Below are 18,127 nucleotides of genomic sequence, written 5' to 3' on the forward strand. Positions count from 1 at the left end.
CAATACCTCTCTTCAGAAATTCAATTCAACCAACAATTACATTTCCCCCCAGTCCTGACAACTTGTAAATTTCATTAGTATTCTAAATTTAATTTTTTAAACTTTATACTAACCTGTTATCCATGCAATTACATTCAAATCAAAAAAGCTTCCGAAAAGCTCACTGTAATAATTTCATATTATTTATTTCAAAACTCCACAAAAGTCAATATTCAGATTTTCAAGAAAGTAATAATCGCTTCTCAGCGCAATTTTTTTTATTCCAGAAAGCTTTTTGAGCTTTTTAAAGCTTTGAGTATTTTTGTTAAATTTCGTTTTCTTGAAAACCAACAATACTCAATAATAAAGGCAATATGTCTTAAAAGCTTTTAAAGTATCAAGCTTTCATTGAAAATCAAAAAAGATGAGTCACTAAAAAGTAATTTGAATTAAATGTACTTAATAAGCCGTTAATAAGAAATTTAATTAAAATTAATGTTATTATGCTTTAGCTTTGAGCTTTTAGAGGAATATTAGAAATAAGTGTAAAACTGCAAAAATTCGAACTAGTTTAAATTATTGGTAAATGCTCTGAAGCTTTGACTTAAAACTTTTAAAAGCTCATCTTGAAAGTTTTTTACTGCTTTTTAAAGCTTTATTAAGTTTATAAGCTTTTGAATATCAGGTTCTTTTTTTTGTTAATGTAAGAAAGTTGGATATTCCAAACAGTACTTGGTATACTTAAAACTTGTAGAAACCTTCGAGGAGCACATACATATATATACATATGTAACTATCAAAAACACTGTTAACTTAGGCACACACCGCACGATTCTTTGTCACCTAATCGCAGCATTGTTTCTGTTCGACTACTAAGTCTATTTTTTTTTACTAATAATCAACAATATTGCGCTACTAATCGACATCATCACTAAAACATCTAACCAGCAACTCGCCCACTTCTTCTAGCGATCCACGCTCGTCACCCATACAATCGAAATCCTTTAGAATTTTGCAAAAAATCACTGACACTATTGACGACGGTAGCGGTGATGATAGGAAAGCGGAAAGCACTATCGAAGTAGAGCCACAATTACAACGACCCCAATACGCGAGACAAATGAGCGCCCAACAGGCGCGTCAACAACCGAATGTGGAGCAAATGAGACGCATGCAAATCGCAGCCGAACCACTGCAGCAGCAACAGCAACAGTCACAATCGCCACAGGCATGGAATCAAGGTGGGTTACAAACCTGCAAAAGGGAATATTGGTACCGTTAAAGATGTTGTTGAGCAGTAAATGTACAAAGAGAAAAAGTGGAAACTTGAGTGGTAGTTTGAAAGCTACTTCAGTAGAGATTTAGTTAGAGTTGAAAACTTTTGTAAATAGTTAAATAAAAGCTCGACTTTGAAAACTTTTAAAATATTGCGGGCTCCAATACCAACATAACTTTGTAAATATAATAAATAAAATAATAATTAAATAATTTAGAAGGGAGTCTTAACAGGAAGGTATAGCAAGTATAATTGGCTTTTATATATATACAATTTAGCTCTTTTGATTGCTGCAAAGCTTTTTAACGCGCTGTTGTTCAAAAAGCTTTCGGTTTTCTGAGTTAACTACTTTTTTACTACTGAAATAAAATTTAAAAAAAATTATAAACAATTTCAGTACACTTGTTACCTCCTTAATTAAGCTTCCTTTGGTTTAAGCTACATAAAATTTATTAATGATTTTTTTGGTGAATGGAAATTTGTAGCTTTTTTAATGAAAGCACATTAATATTTTTAACACGCACACCACAACTACCCAAAACACATTTACACCAGAGCACACATTTTTACACCTACATAATTCCTACATAATTTTACCTTTATTTACTCCTTCACTGTTTAAAAACATAAATTTATGTGAATCTTAAATTTCTTTTCTTTTAGGTAATACTTTAAAAAGCTCACAGCAGCACACCATTTACAACAATTTCAATGGTGAGCTTATTGCAAGCTTCTTGGACTGTAGTGTAGTAGTTTGTTAACGAAATATCTACTAGTGTATAACTTTTCTGATTTTGAGTATTTAATAACATTAAAATTATTATTTTAGACATGCCACAACCATACGTCCACCCCAGTGAACAACAAGTACCCGAACCGAAAAAATATACCGGTAGCGCAATACCAAGTCGATCGTTTAAAATTTTACAAGCGATGACAACACCGGAAAATGCTGGTAAGTTTTTTACACGGTCACCGTCAAATGTTCAATAATTTATCGAGAATATATTTATATTTTTAATAAAGAATAAATGATTTAGTTAACTAATTGATTCATTAAATGTTTGTGTCAACTGTGAATAACATATGCTAACTCAAAGACGGTCAGTTCAGAAGATGAGGCTTCGTCATAAGGCAGGCGTACCAAAAAAAAAATTCAAACCTAAACTAAAAACCAAGATGGTTCTTTGAGGGTTCGACCTTTTGGGTTTCGGTTTGGTTCGTATATGCTCAAACAGTATAATGTTACTATATCGGGTTTTCAATGTCCAAATCATAACACAATCTCAAAAAAAAAAATTCTGATTTACGATTTTTTTATATAGTGATTAGCTATGGTAAAAACCGTGGATACTATTCAAGTCCCGAAATATCGGGATTAAAATTTCGGGTCCGCGAATATCTTCAGCCAAAACAGCGCGCCACGTATTCCTCCTTCTGGCAGTTTGGCGCCAATTGGTTATACCAAGCGAAGTCAAGTCCCTCTCCACCTGGTCCGCGAATATAAGTAACCAAAAACTAAGAAATTCTCCGTTTTCTTGAGGGTTTCCGCTTTTTGTTATTCGGTACTCAAACAGCGTAACTATGTATCGGCTTTTCAACGTCCAAACCATACTGATTAATGTGATAAAGAATCTCGGATACTCTTCAAGTCCCGAAATATCGGGATTAAAAATTCGGGATCCCGAAAATATAACATTTTTTTCGAAAATTGTGGTAAAGAGTCCGAAGATATGGCATGCAATTTTCATTTTCTTATTGTGATAAAGAATGCCGGACACTCTATAAATCCCGAAATTAAAATTTCGGAATCCCGAATATATAGCATGTAGATTTTATTTGATTGGATTTTCTTAGTCGAACTGTAGAGAGTGCTTAGAAACTCCCTCCCATAGCAGTGAAAATAATATGAATATTGAGAGCTCATATCATACTTCCGACATTTTCTTGCTGGATTTCAATCCCAAAAATCGAGTTTAACATCACGTTATCCCGAAAGCAGGACATGTAACTTTTAACAGTACAATTCTTTATTGAAAAGTATTCTCAAAGACTCAAGCAAAGTATTCTGAAGACCTCATCTGCTGATCCACTTACACTCAAATAAAAAAAACAACACATTTCTGAACATCAAAAACTTACAAAGCAAACATTTATAAATATATTACAAAAATATTTTTAATTACATAAACCTTGCCGAAAGTACATACATACATGCACATAAATCCAAAAAAAATATATAATACAAAGAAGACACACTAACTATTTAGCACTAAACTTTTATTTATATCTTTATTTATTTGTTTTTATTAATAATATATATTATTGTTCAGAATTCTTTATGCGTTGAAGAGAAATTTCACCTTTTTTGCAATAAATTATTATTTAATTAAATAAATATATATATTACTCGATATGACACCCTTGATGTGCCTTATAGTTATTTGTAGGAAATGAAACGCTTACTTTTCGAACGTTTGTAATTTATATTTATGCATTACTCTTTTTTATTAATCTATTACAGTTGAACTTTGATAACTTGAATCGCCATAAAAGACAATAAAAACCTCGAGTTATGGAAGTTCAACTGTATATTGTTATTGCATATGCAAAAAAAAAAATCTAAAACTAATCCATTTGGGTTGTATAATTTCCTAGCACTTAAAAAATATGCATTAATTATTAATAAAGAGGTTGAACAGTTAACATAAATTTCTAAATAAATAATATTTTTGCACTAATTTGTAAAATAGTTAATTAAAATTACAGTAATTAATGGTAATGTGTGCATGTTTAAATATTAAAATTAAAAATCAATATATATTAATATTATAAATAATCAATATCAACAAATTAAGAACGAACATTATTTTCTTTTTTTATTTCATTAAAAAAAAATATAAAAAGGCCTTGCTATACCCCTCAATGGTTTATATTTTTAGATTTTTTCGTGTATGCATTAGTTATTTAATTACCCAAAAATTCATTACAATTTCACCTGAATCAATCACACGCACATACAAGCCATAAACCCACACGTTAATCTCATACGTTTGTTTGTAGATTATTTTTAGTGTTATAAATCGAAAACAAAAACAACAAAATCGTTACATTTTTACGCATTTATTTTATAACATTCATTATGTTAATTATACTATTTTTTATTTCTTCTTTCTATTTCTTTCCATTCACTTGACTTAAAATTTTCCCCCACAAAAAATTAAAAAAAAAAAAAAAATAACAAAAAATCTTTTAGCCGAGTTGGCAGCCACAGATTGTGTTGAATTGAACGAAAACCATTTGAAAGCCAATGAAAATCAAAGCAAAAATATTTTTAATACAGATTTTAATGAAAATGTGAATGAATATAATAATGAAGGCACATACGAAATTCCAAATACACACGGCACAACACATGCACCATCCACTACCTCATCCTCATCCTCCATATCATCACTAAGCTCTGATTCTTGCACATATCCCATACCCAAACATCCCTACCCCGCCTATGGCTATGCATACCCTTACCCCTGGTATCCACCGCCAATGCCACCGACTAACGGTGAAGCATACCCGGCGTGGCCATACACATACAACATGCCACCACCACCGCCACCACAAACACCAACTAACGAACATAGCGGCGGCAATGCCGCACCTCATGCTGCATATCCTCCACACTATCCCTACTATTATCCCTTTTATCCACCACCACCACCACCACACCATGCACATAACACTGCTACTTATATGCAACCGCCACACGCACAAAACACCACCAATGAATTCGATTCGCAAAATGCTTATCACGATCTTAACGCTGGCGCCGCATATCCCGCTTATGTGCCGCCATATCCATACCCCTATCCGGTAGCGCCTAGCTACAGTCAGAGCACGACATCGAGTCGCGCCAGCAGCGTACTGCCCGACATCATTGTTACGCCCAGCACCGATGATATGCCCTCACAGGTTATACTGCAACACCACATAAAGGTGGAGAAACCCGAACCACCGAAACGTAATGATGCCGTCGTCATCGAAGAGGTCGCCAACAGTGATAATGAAATGCGGCCGCAAGCGATGAGCAGAGAACAACGTGAGGGTTCCGTGCTTGATATCTTGACGCAGCGTTTGGCGAATATGTCGAAAGTTGTCGAACACAATCTGAATATGAGCAAAGACGTTGAGAAGAACTATGCCGGCGAGCGTGATAAGGAGTTCGGCGAGAAATCACCCACAGATAACGCATCGCCGGTGCCTGTGGGAATTGTCACTTTAGCTTCGGAGACCGAAGTGAGTTCGGACTCAGATAGCAGTAGTGAGGAGGATTCTGATGTGACGCCCAAATGTGTCGAAACTACTGGTTTGCAAGCGATCAAATCTGTTACAAATATACAAATCTACAAGCATAAGAATATAAATATAAACGAGTTGGATGATGAAGACGATGTGACAACGGCGGATGGCGAAAGCGATATCTTCGATGAGGAAGACATTGAGGAAGATGTCGTTAAGGAACTTGAGTTGGATGAATATATTGAAGAAAATGATGATATGGACTGTGATAACCTGAGTGTCATTTACGAAGAGGAGAGCGAAATGGAACATAGCAGCGATAAGCCGAATACAATTATACAACGCGAAGGCTCTAATGCCAGTGATGCTACAACCGTTGACCGAGATGATGCTGTTGAGCAGCAAATTGAGGAGAATGACGATAATGAGGACGCTGAGGAAGACTCTACCTCGGTCACCGTACGTTTACCATTGAAGTTCTCGTTTAACGATGAGCATGTAGCCACTGTAGAAATTGGCAAATCACAAATCGAAGAAAGACGTCATAGCACGTCTTCGGAAGGTAAGCGCAGCACTGGGTTTGTCGTTGCGGAACCACAACATGATTCCGACAATGAAGCGGTAGCGACTTATGAGTACGATGACGATTGTGAAGTAAGTGTTACGATAAGCTTGAGTGGATCTTCACGTTCCAGTTCAATAGAACGTAAGCCCGACGGACGTCGCGTCTCAGCAGCATATCCAATTGAAGAGCTACCAACGCCAGAACCACCAAGCGCAACAACGAGCAACGAAGACGTTTCAGTGTCGTTTTCATTGAATATGCGTAATAAATTTATGGGTGAAACCATCAGGGATGATGTGATTAATAACATAGCGTCAATAAAAAGTGAGAAACGCAAGGATACTATACAGGAGCAAATAAAAAAAGAAATAAAAGAACCCGATATAGGTAAGAAAGAAGAGAAGCAAGCGCCCGAGGTGAAAGAAACGGTCACGCCAGTAATACCATCAGACGATTTGGACTTCTTTGCTACGCTACGTGCAACAAAACTGCAAGCGCAGAAAATGATGGAGCAATCGGCGAACTATTGGGGCAAGTTGAAGGAAAAGGAGGCGGAGCCCAAAGATGAAAAAGTCAAAGAGGAAGTTGTCGTTACTACTCCAGCAGAGACAGAACCTGAGGTGGATGATATTTGGGCTGATAGAGATGATGATTTACCGAAACCGGTGCCGAAGCTGAAACTACCAGCCGCATTATCTGATGCTAAAGACAATTTCTGGTCCACATTTGCGGCGGCAACAAGAAAAACACACGAAGAAACGGAAACAGACGATATAATTGTGGATAAATTTTCAGAAAACACGGACAGAAAAACAGATGAAATTACCGCTCGAGCCGAAGATGAAAATAAAGTTGAAGTAGAAGTAGAAGATAAGATCGAAGTTGAAGTTAGGGACAAAATTATTGGCACTGTCGAGATTAAGAACAAGGTCGAAACTGTAGTCGAATCTGAAGAGATCGATTTTTGGGCAGAAATTGAAAAATCGAAAGAAACTAACACAACAGAAAAGAAATCTAAACTCAATATCACTACTGAATACGAGCGTAAAGAAATCAGTGAGGTTATGTTTAGGCCAACGACAATGAAATCATATACAAAGATTCTTCCAACTGTGCGACAAGCCGAACTGTATACACCTCCTCCATCAGAACAGGTTGAAGAAACGTCTAGCGAGAGTGAGGAAGATGATTCTGATGAAGATAAAAACGAGGTCAAGTATGAAGAAGCGAACGTAAACAGAAAGCTTTCCATACAAGCGGCAGTGGAAGAGGAAGACGAAGAAGACTTCTGGGCTTCCGTTGAAAAAGCTAAAGCTACAATTGCTACAACAAAAGAGTCTCCTCTACTTTCTCTCAACAAGATAGAGCCTTCAGCTAATGCCATTGTTGAGGAGGTCGACTTCTGGGCCGACATTGAAAAGAATAAAGATGTTGCAATTACAACAAAACAACTATCAACAACTAACAATGTAGAAGCTCCAGCAGCACAAGTGGTTGTTGAGGAAATCGACTTCTGGGCTGATATTGAAAATAATAAGAATAGTGCACACACAGCAAAGCCATTATCAACATCTTACAATGTAGAAGCACCATCAGCACCTGCGGTTGTTGAGGAAGTGGACTTTTGGTCTAACATAGAAAATGAAAAAGAAACAGTAGGTCCAACTGAACTAAATTCAACAAACAACAATATAATGGCTCCCCCAATGCATGCCGTTGTAGAGGAAAGCGATTTCTGGGCCAATACTGATAATGATCCGGAGGCAACGCAGCCCACTCAACATATATACGATCCCACACTTTACCCCGAAGAGCCACGTGAAGTTGATACCGATGAAGAGATCGATTTCTGGGCAGAAATTGAAGCTAAGAATCAAGACATGGATGATGTTAATTTCTATAAATCTGCATCTTTCTGGGCCAATCGTGAACGCCACAATTCTATCGATGAAACGCCGTATTCTAAAGTATTACCAAAACCCTTCCCCGCCAACCTGCCTGACGAACCAACTGTAAATGTGGATTTATGGGCAGCCTTAGAGGCCGCAAAGGGTGAAGAACCCGAATACGTTGATCCAGTTGTTGAGGAAGAAAAGGCTCTAGCGGCCCAATTCAATGAGATCCCAATTGAAGAAGAAAAAGAGGAAGTAACAGTAGAAAATGTTGAAGATGTTAACAAAAGCACAAGTGACATTTGGGAAGTGGCCTCTCTACACGAACCTGTTGTGGCAAATGTTTGGGAGCCACCGGTAGAGACTAATGAGTTCACAAAGCCATACCAAGAGCTCGAACAATGGATACACAACAACGACGACAATGAAAATACTGACGCTGTGGTGGAGGAGATTCCTAAAATCGAACACGCTGAAGAGGTAGATGAGGCGAACGTCAAACGTAATAATTACCGTAAAGCAATGGCCTTCTTCACTACCTCGATTGACGAACAGAAGGAGGCGAGCACTGAGAAACCACCACGAAGAGGTCGTTCTTCAAATAGAAACTCGCTTATTGAAACAGAAAACGCGAATACAAATGATCAAGGAAACCTTGAAAATGCCGTTAACAACTTCTACAAAGCAACGGTGCCGCAGTGCACAGCAAGAGGCAAGAGTGTTGGGCTCGACAGCGTCTCTAATGAAAAGGGTCTACAAATGTTGTCAAATCAGGCAAGAGGTAAAAGTGTTGGTGCGGAAATCATATGTGAGACACATAGTGAACCGAATTCCACTGAAGTGTGCGTAGAGCGCAATAAAACGCCAACTAATTTCGAGCAGACATTACCCGAAGTTTATGTTGAGCCGATTGTGGAAAGGAAACGTTTACCCAATGGTTTACCCGATTTGGGACTTAAGAAGGAAGAGGTTAAGATTTCAGTACGCGATAGAATATCTGCTTTCGAAACTGGTGCAGTGGAATCGCCAACCGCAGGAAAGAAAACTGAGGACATCAAAACACACTCGCTCTCGGTAGAGAGCTGCACGCCCAGAGGCACGCTTTCACGTAACAGTTCACAACGCTCCGAGTCGGAAATTGAGGAAGATGACTCCGGCGTTACGGATATGAATAAACCACTCTCCGAAACCGATACGGAATCTGAAAGCTTCCCCGAGCTGCGTAAAATGAGCAGCTATCAACGCGCCGCCACACATTCCAGACTCTTTAAGCTGTTGCAAGATGACAACGATCCACTCGAAGACGAGAAGTTGAGCAAAGAGCTCGCCGACGAATATCACTTCAAGCCCAGTCGTCGTAAGATCGTACACAATGTATCCATCACACGCCGGCAGAATCCAAAAGCTTTGGCCGATGCCGAAACCATGACACAACGACGCGAACGACTCTCCTTGCCGCTACGTAAAAACACAAGCATCGACGCGGATAATCCCTCGACACCCAACAGTCCAGCCTCACCCATTATGGGACAACCGTCCAGCAATAGTAGTGTCAGCGATAAACTAGTCAACGAATTGGTACAGAGTCTGCTATTGAAACGTGATAGCAGTCATTTGCGTCAAATGCCCATGGAAAAGCTGCAGGCAGCTGCCAAACGTGTGCTCGAAGAAGAGCTAGACTCATTGGAGAATACATCGGTGGAGACCACACCGGCGCCCACACCAAACGACATCAAGAACGACAAAAGCTACGCAGACTACTATGATACATGGTCGCGTGCCAACGGCGCCGTGGACGGTATGCCACCGAAAGCCTATCGTGCGCTGCAAGATGTGCCGCGACGCAGTCCTTGGTCCGTACGTTGTCCACGTGTGCTCAGCTCGAAAACGATAAATCGCGACTTGGCGCGTGTAACCGAATCACCGGAAATTTTCACACGAAATAGCAAAAGTCCCGACTGTCTCTCGCAATCGCGCGAGGGTTCAGTGAGTCGTTGGCGCAAAGTTTAGCGCGCGCGCACACGAGCGGCATATTGGTGGGTGGCGGCACATACAAAGCGGGAACGGTGTCGTCAAAACTGGGGGAAATCGTAAATGCTTAAGTAAAATAGGTGTTCAAAGTGTTAGTCGTAAGGAAATACAAATAACGGTGATGCAAATTAAAAATTTGAAATGAAATCGGAAATCTCATGTGAAAGTAGGAAAGCGCTTGTGGTGCTTGGCATCAAAAAAAAACTTGAAAAGTTGAAAATTTTATTAAAAAAGTGTCTCATTGCGACAGCTGAGCTGTAAGCAACGAGCATACAAATGCAAAGCTACAATTTGTAAGCGTTAATCGTTTTTTTTTATTAGCTGGGTGTTAGCACCAACTCGCACAGGTCAACAAACCCAAACACTGCCTTTTTGTACTCAGTTAATAGAAGAAGATTAAACATAGAAAAGTCGGTGCGGCCAACTTTGAATTTTTTGTAAATAAAAGTAATTTTAAATATTTTATATAATCATAGAGTGAAAGCAGCGTTTAAATATATATATTTTTTTTATTAAAAACAAAAATAACTTTTGTAAGAAGAATTGTACATTTAGCCAACCAGATTTTGCATTTTGCCGAATCATTCATGCTCCCACAAAATAACCCAACATAAAGCACAGTCACATAAATCATAAACACAGTCATAAAGCACTCATTTCTGCTAAAAACAAAAACAAAACCGAAACAACAAAATTAAAAAAAAAATCTGCATAATTAACTGTAAACAAATAATAAAAAATTGTAAAATACGCAACAATTCGAGCAAAAAGCAAAAAAAAAATATAAAAATTAATTAAAACAACAGCAACAACAGCGACGAAAGTAAAAAAAAGGAAAAACAAAGAAAAATCGTTCATTCGTTCGTTTGATCGTTCGTTACCACAGTGCCTTCATACAAGCAGCCAATACATACACACACTTGTACATATGTATTATATATATGTAGTGTGATATCATATACTACTTGTATGTATGTAAATATGTACAGCGCAAATATCGAAAATAACGTTATAACGCGTCTAAACCAATCAAGTCATGCAATCAACCACCTCTCAGTCAAGTGTAAAAATTATAGGTCAAACGCAATCAGTCATACAGACACTCACAGACCCGCATAAAGCGAAAAGAAAAAGGCGCGTAAACCGCAATTCGTCAGTCTTTTGTAAATTGCGAAACAAAATTGTTCACAAAACGTTAATCCAATAATTATCTTCATCAACGAAATAAAAAGTATTTTGCCAAGCTCATTCAAAATCCTAAGGTACCTAAAACAAGAAAAAAAAAACATTTCAAATTCTAAATATTTTTTTTGTTTTCCAATTTTTGTTTTGCATAGTTTAGTTTTTGCAAAGCTGGCTTTTGTCCCTGTGCCCTGTGCTAATCAACCAAATGTTTTCGTGAGAAATTCCACTTGCAATCTGCACAAAAATCATTCAAGTGTTCAGATAGCTCTTATTGTAGGCAATTAATAGTGTTAATTACGTTAATTAAGTAATTGACTAAATTAATTGTTAATTGATTAATGTTTTGACAATAAGGGACTCTTAATTTAGTTAATTAATAATGTTAATTGCCTTAATTTAATAATTGACTCTTAATTTAGTTAATTAACAATGTTAATTGCCTTAATTTAGTAAATGACTAAATTAAGAACTGTCCAAGACACGTGCTTTGAGATTAAAGGATAGTAATTGACTCTTAATTTAGTTAATTAACAATGTTAATTCGCTTATTTTAATAATTGACTCTTTATTTAGCCAATTTACAGTGTTAATTATCTCAATTTAGTAATTGACTGAATTAATTGTTAATTGACTAAAGTTTTGAAAAGCCAAAAACAATTTTAATTGCCTTAATTTAGTAGGCGACTAAATTAATTGTTAATTGACTAAATTAAGAACCGTCTGAGACAACCAACTGCTTTGAGATTAAAATATTATAATTACAAATTATTTCATGTTGTGACATTTAAGAAAAATGTTGCATACTTTTAAACGTGGAACACATTCTTAAAACTTCTGCATACTTTTAGGCGTACAAAAACATTTAAAGGTTAGTTTAGTAGCAAATTTTTACTACTTCTTTTTTAGAGTAGTTTCTTCTCACCATTACTTTTACTGTCTTTTAAATTTTTACTGTAAATATCCCGAAAAAAATAAATTTTTAATTCAACTATGATCTATCGGACGGTCCAGACATTTTTTTATAAACTGTGGACTCTCTTACGAAAACAAGCTTGCGCGCAAAGCTGCTTCAGCGCCCGGCTTACTGTTCCAAATTTAACATGTTTTCCAAAAGAAGCTAAAATATTTGCGATAAATTGAATTATAAGAATTACTTTTCTTCACTGAATTTGCTAAAAAATATAATTTCATAAAAAATCGTCGACTCATTTCGTTATTAGAAACACATCAAATCATTTTTCTTTTTTTAATTTTCAATTAATTGCTTTTAATTTAAATTAGTTATTGAATTAATCGGCTACTTCTACAAATTCATTTTACTAATTGCAATTAATTAATTAAAAAATATTAAAAAATTAAAAAAAAAAATAAATTTATATATTGGAATTTTATTTTTCAATTGAAGGTTTGTATAATATTGAATTGTTATTTGGCTAACTGTACTGTAATTAACACTTTAATGTGACGATTTAAATTCAATTAAATTGGCATTTAGGGTTCTCTTATTTTTATATATTTCGTATATTAAAACGTCATTGTCTACATATATTATCGCAAATATTTTGCTTAATACCGAAAAAAGCTTTCACATTGCTTTTTGTAATTATTTTGAAAAAAAAAGCAATCCACACATAATTACATGAATTTTTGTTGTTGTATGGAGAGAAGAACTCCACCTTTGGCTACTAAGCGTGAAAATAATTGAATGCAAAACTGTAAAAACCGAACAAAATATCTCACTGAATTGCCGACGAAACGAATGAATAGTTTTTCTTTTTTTTATAAAATTTTCCTAGTCTATTCATAACTGAAAATAAACACTGTATTATATACTCTTGACTTGATATTTGATATATACAATATAACCGCATTAAATACTCGTTCGTTCGTTTTCTAAATGTTTTCTTTTTTAATTATATTTTCAACGTTTTTTCCTTCTAAAACCGATTAACTTTTTTATTAAACGCCTAATTTTCTTCTAATTCTACTTTTTTTTTAACAATTCTAATATAATTATTTATAATAAACTCTAATGGTTTTCTATTCACACTTCTCTGATCTATGAATGGCTTTACTGTTTGAGATTCTTTTTTTGAACATGAAGGCAAATTTGGTTTTGTAATATTAAGTACGAGATATGTTATTAAAATAAATAAAAAAAAATTAATTTAAAATAAAAAAAAAATAATAAATTTATAATTAAAAAAAGGTGAAGTTTTCTCTCATACAAAGCTACTATTTATTTATGTATGTGTCCGCTGCTGATTTGTTTGACTTTATGATGGCCAAATTGTTTGTCCGCCTTATTTTTATATGCGCGTTTTCGCTTTACACTGCCCACTGTACGATGTGTGTATACCCTAAAATGCTTTGGAGAAAAAATAATACAGTGGCACTCAAAAGTACATTCAATTAATATGAAATTGAATAATATAGCTGTAATTTAAGTAAACGGAATTAAAATTAATTCAAAATAAATAAATTTAAAGATTAAAAAATAAATAAAATTTATTAAATATAGCTAGAAAAATATTTTAAATAAAAAAAAAATTAAAGAAAACGAAGAAAAAATATTAAATAAAATAATTACTTTTGTTAATATAAAATAAATTATATCATAAAATCGACAATAACAAACAATAAATGTACAAAGATTTATAAATATAAAATTATTAATTAAAAATATTTTTCTTAATATTTAATTACTAATTAAAAAAAATTATAATAAAAAAATATATTTTTCAATATTGAATTTTTAATTAAATAAAAATAAAAAATTGTAAATCAAATTCGAATAAAAATATTTTTTTTGCAATACTAAATTTTTAATTGAAAAAAAAAAATAAAATTGTATTAAAATATAAATTTCGTTTATTAAAAATATATAGTTTTTTTTTAAATATTTAATTATTAATTAAAATTAAAAATTATAGAATAAATTGTTTCTTAAATATTGATTTTTTAATTAAAAATAAAAAATAAAATTTTTGATTACATTAAAAAAATTATAAATTAAATTCTAAATAAAAACAATATTTTTTTAAATATTAAATTATTAATAAAAAATAAAAATTATAAAAAAAATAATTAAAAAAATTTTTTGAATATTGAATTGTTAAAAAAAAATTATTTTAATGAAAAATAAAAAAAAACTTATAAAATATAACCAGAAAAAATATTTTAAATAAAAAAAATTTAAAAAAAACAAAGAAAAAATATTAAATATATATAAAAAATAATAATTACGTTAGTTAATATAAAATAAATTATATCATAAAATCTACAATAACAAACAATATATGTACAAAAATTTATAAATATAAAATTATTAATTAAAAATATAAAAAAATATTAAATTAATAATTATAAATAAAACCAAATTACTTAAAATTCTAATAAAAAATATTTTTTTTAAATATTAAATTATTAATTTAAAAAAATTATAATTAAAAAATATATTTTTCTATATTGAATTTTTACTTAAATAAAAATAAAAATTATAAGTCAAATTCAAATAAAAATATTTTTTTGTAATACTAAATTTTTAATTGAAAAAAAAAAAAATAAAATTGTATTAAAATATAAATTTCGTTTATTAAAAATAAAAAACATTATATTTTTAATTACATTAAAAAAATTATAAATTAAATTCTAAATAAAAATAGTATTTTCTTAAATATTAAATTATTAATTATAAATAAATATTATAAATAAAATAATTAAAAAAAGTTTTTTTTTTAATATTGAAATTTTAAAAATTAAAAATATTTTTTAATATTAAATTTTTAATGAAAAAAAATTATAAAATTCAATTCTAATAAAAAATAAATAAAATGTATTAAAAATATATAAAATTTTGTAAAATATTTATAATAAAATATTTATTTAAAATATATAAAATTTTGTAAAATTTTTAATTACTAATTAAAATTAAAAATTATAAACAAAAAATAAAAATTATAAAATACATTTTTTCTTAAATATTGAATTTTTAATTAAAAATAAAAAAACATTAAATTTATGATTACATTAAAAAAATTATAAATTAAATTCTAAAAAAAAAATAATATTTTTTTTAAATTATAATTTATAAATAAAAAATAAAAATTATAAATAAAATAATTAAATTTTTTTTTAATATTGAATTTTTAAAAATAAAATATTTTTTTTAATATTTAATTATTAATGAAAAAAAAATTAATTAATAAAAAAAAATAAATAAAATTTATTAGAAATACATAAAGCACTTCGCCACAACCGTTTTACAATTTCTACAGAACAAGTTTAATAAGTAAAAATATAGTCGAATTGCGAAGTGCCTACGAAATGTCAACTAGCTGTCAATTAACTGTCAGATCTTCATTAACTCCGTGACAAATTACAACAACGTCGACTATATTTATCTAACTGTCACTGTGTGCCAAGCTACAGCTCGCAAAGTAGTGCTGCTGCACACAACACGCCTGTACCGTTATTGTCCCCCTACACTTTATCTATGTCAAGCTGCGCGCCATTTTATCCAACCTTTTTGAAATAAGCTTTTTATGTTTGAATTTATATTTTATATACTATTTTATATATTTTGTGAAAAATAACTAATTTTTATTTTATTTTTTCTTCTTTCTCACTTTCATTGCAGGGCCTGGACAATCAGATCTATAATTATTTCTCATTTTTATAGAAATTGGTTATAGATTTTTGAAAAATGAATATAAAAAAAATCAAAAAATTTGTTTTTATATATATTTTTTGTCCAACATTAGTGCATTAGTGCATACTAAGACGATATTAACACTTTGAAGTTGGCGATGAAGTATAATTATAAGCACAATAAGCAGAGTTTTTGGGGGACTAACGGCAGTTTACAAAATAATGAAATATTAACCAATTAAAAATGTAAGCAAAAAAGATGTTTGATGATTGTACGCTAACTGAGGGGGGTTAACGATTGAATTTTTGCGAAACGATAACTAATAAAACAACAACTACAAAAACAAAGCATATAAAAACATATTAAAACAAAGGCAGGTTGAAAAAGGTAACGAAAATTATCGAATGCCGAATAGTGAAGAGATAAAAATGTAAACAATTTTTAAACGAAACATAATATTTTATTAATTAAAAAAAATATATATCGACTTGCAAATGTAGAAGAAGAACTCAACGAAAAAATGCGCTAACACTCTTATATTGTTCTTAACTCATTTTTTTATTAATAATTATACTTTTACTTGTGTATTTTTATTTTTTAATGATTTTTTGTAATTAAGTCTTTCATTTTATGCATATTTTGCGTTATTTCATCAAATTATTGTGGCATGTGCAACGAAATTTGTTCATTTTATATATCAATTAAATTAAAATTATAAAAAAATGTTTTAAACACTCAATAACGGTGTGACTATATCATCATTTTTGTTATGCAACATACTACATACATAATAATGCGTATTGTCTTTATCTAAACATTTTATTAGCAATTCAACTTATTTATATTTTTTTGAAACAAACAAAAAACGAAATAATTTCATAATTTCTTTAGTGTTGTAATATTTTTATTAATGCGATGTATTTCATGAAATAAAGTATATGAAAATTAAAAAAAAAACGTATGATTGTTTTTATTCAAATTAGTTTTAAGGTAAAATTAATTCAAAAAATTTAATTCAATTTAATTAATAATAAAAAAATTAAAGAAAAAAAATTTTAAATATTGATTATTTTTTATTATTTATTAATTATTATTTATATTATTAATGGTATGATGAGGATTGTCGTCTCGCAGTGGAGAGAAAACAGACTGCCTACCTCGCAATGTTGCGATCGACCGCAACACGAGCGGGATGGGAAAGATGCCGAGAGCTGAAGAGGGAAGCGAGACGCATTTGCAGATAAAAAAAGAAAGAGGCCGAAATGGGTGAGTATGCAGAGCTTGACAAGCTGGCCGACGAAAAGATCCGCCGACTAACTGAAGGTTTCAAGACCGGAGCACACTCTTGTAGGACCCCCAGAGGTGATCTAGTTATTGATGACCAGAGTATACTGAGTTTGTGGAGGGAACACTTCTCCAGCCTGCTGAATGGCAGTGAAAGTGCAACTCCAGGAGATGGCGAACCCGATTCCCCAATCGACGACGATGGAGCAGATGTTCCATTGCCCGACCGTGAAGAAATTCGAATAGCACATACCCGCTTGAAAAACAATAAGGGCGGGGGCCGATGGATTACCGGCCGAGCTATTCAAATACGGCGGCGAAGAGCTGATAAGGTGCTTGCATCAGCTTCCTTGCAGAATATGGTCGGAAGAAAGCATGCCTGACGATTGGAATCTCAGTGTACTCTGGCCAATACACAAAAAGGGAGACCCCACAATTTGCGCCAATTACCGTGGGATAAGCCTCCTCAACATCGCGTATAAGGTTCTGTCGAGCGTATTGTGTGAAAGACTAAAGCCCACCGTCAACAAACTGATTGGACCTTATCAGTGTGGCTTTAGACCTGGAAAATCAACAACAGACCAGATATTCACCATGCGCCAAATTTTGGAAAAGACCCGTGAAAAGAGGATCGACACACACCATCTCTTTGTCGACTTTAAAGCTGCTTTCGACAGCACGAAAAGGAGTTGCCTTTATGCCGCGATGTCTGAATTTGGTATCCCCGCAAAACTAATACGGCTGTGTAAGCTGACGTTGAGCAACACCAAAAGCTCCGTCAGGATCGGGAAGTACCTCTCCGAGACGTTCGTTCCCAGACGAGGTTTCAGACAAGGTTGAAGATAATAATACGAGCTGCAGAGCTAAATAGAGAAGGTAAAATCTTCTATAAGAGTGTACAGCTACTGGCGTACGCCGATGATAACGATATCATTGGAAACAATACCCGCGCCGTTAGTTCTGCTTTT

At 32.7% G+C, this 18,127-nt stretch overlaps 2 protein-coding genes across 14 annotated transcripts in view; one reads left to right on the forward strand and one right to left on the reverse strand.

Annotated features, from left to right (window-relative positions):
- Positions 1 to 10,720, forward strand: part of LOC105219402 (protein piccolo) — a 66,348-nt gene extending 55,628 nt beyond the window's left edge. For 10 of the 12 annotated variants that reach the window (XM_054227689.1, XM_054227686.1, XM_054227687.1 and 7 more), the window contains 4 exons: positions 949 to 1,220; positions 1,919 to 1,969; positions 2,085 to 2,210; positions 4,512 to 10,720. In XM_054227689.1, the coding sequence (XP_054083664.1) occupies positions 949 to 1,220; positions 1,919 to 1,969; positions 2,085 to 2,210; positions 4,512 to 10,018 (5,956 nt within the window). In that variant the 3' untranslated portion in view covers positions 10,019 to 10,720. Of the gene's footprint in view, positions 1 to 927; positions 1,221 to 1,918; positions 1,970 to 2,084; positions 2,211 to 4,511 lie in introns of all 12 variants that reach the window. The other 2 variants (XM_054227683.1, XM_054227682.1) reach the window with 2 other exon arrangements.
- LOC105219401 (DNA fragmentation factor subunit beta) overlaps positions 1 to 18,127 on the reverse strand; it is a 102,759-nt gene that overhangs the window by 78,316 nt on the left and 6,316 nt on the right. The gene's annotated exons all lie outside the window — the stretch shown is intronic.

This window comes from Zeugodacus cucurbitae, chromosome 3 (assembly GCF_028554725.1).
Source record: "Zeugodacus cucurbitae isolate PBARC_wt_2022May chromosome 3, idZeuCucr1.2, whole genome shotgun sequence".
NCBI lineage: Eukaryota > Metazoa > Arthropoda > Insecta > Diptera > Tephritidae > Zeugodacus > Zeugodacus cucurbitae.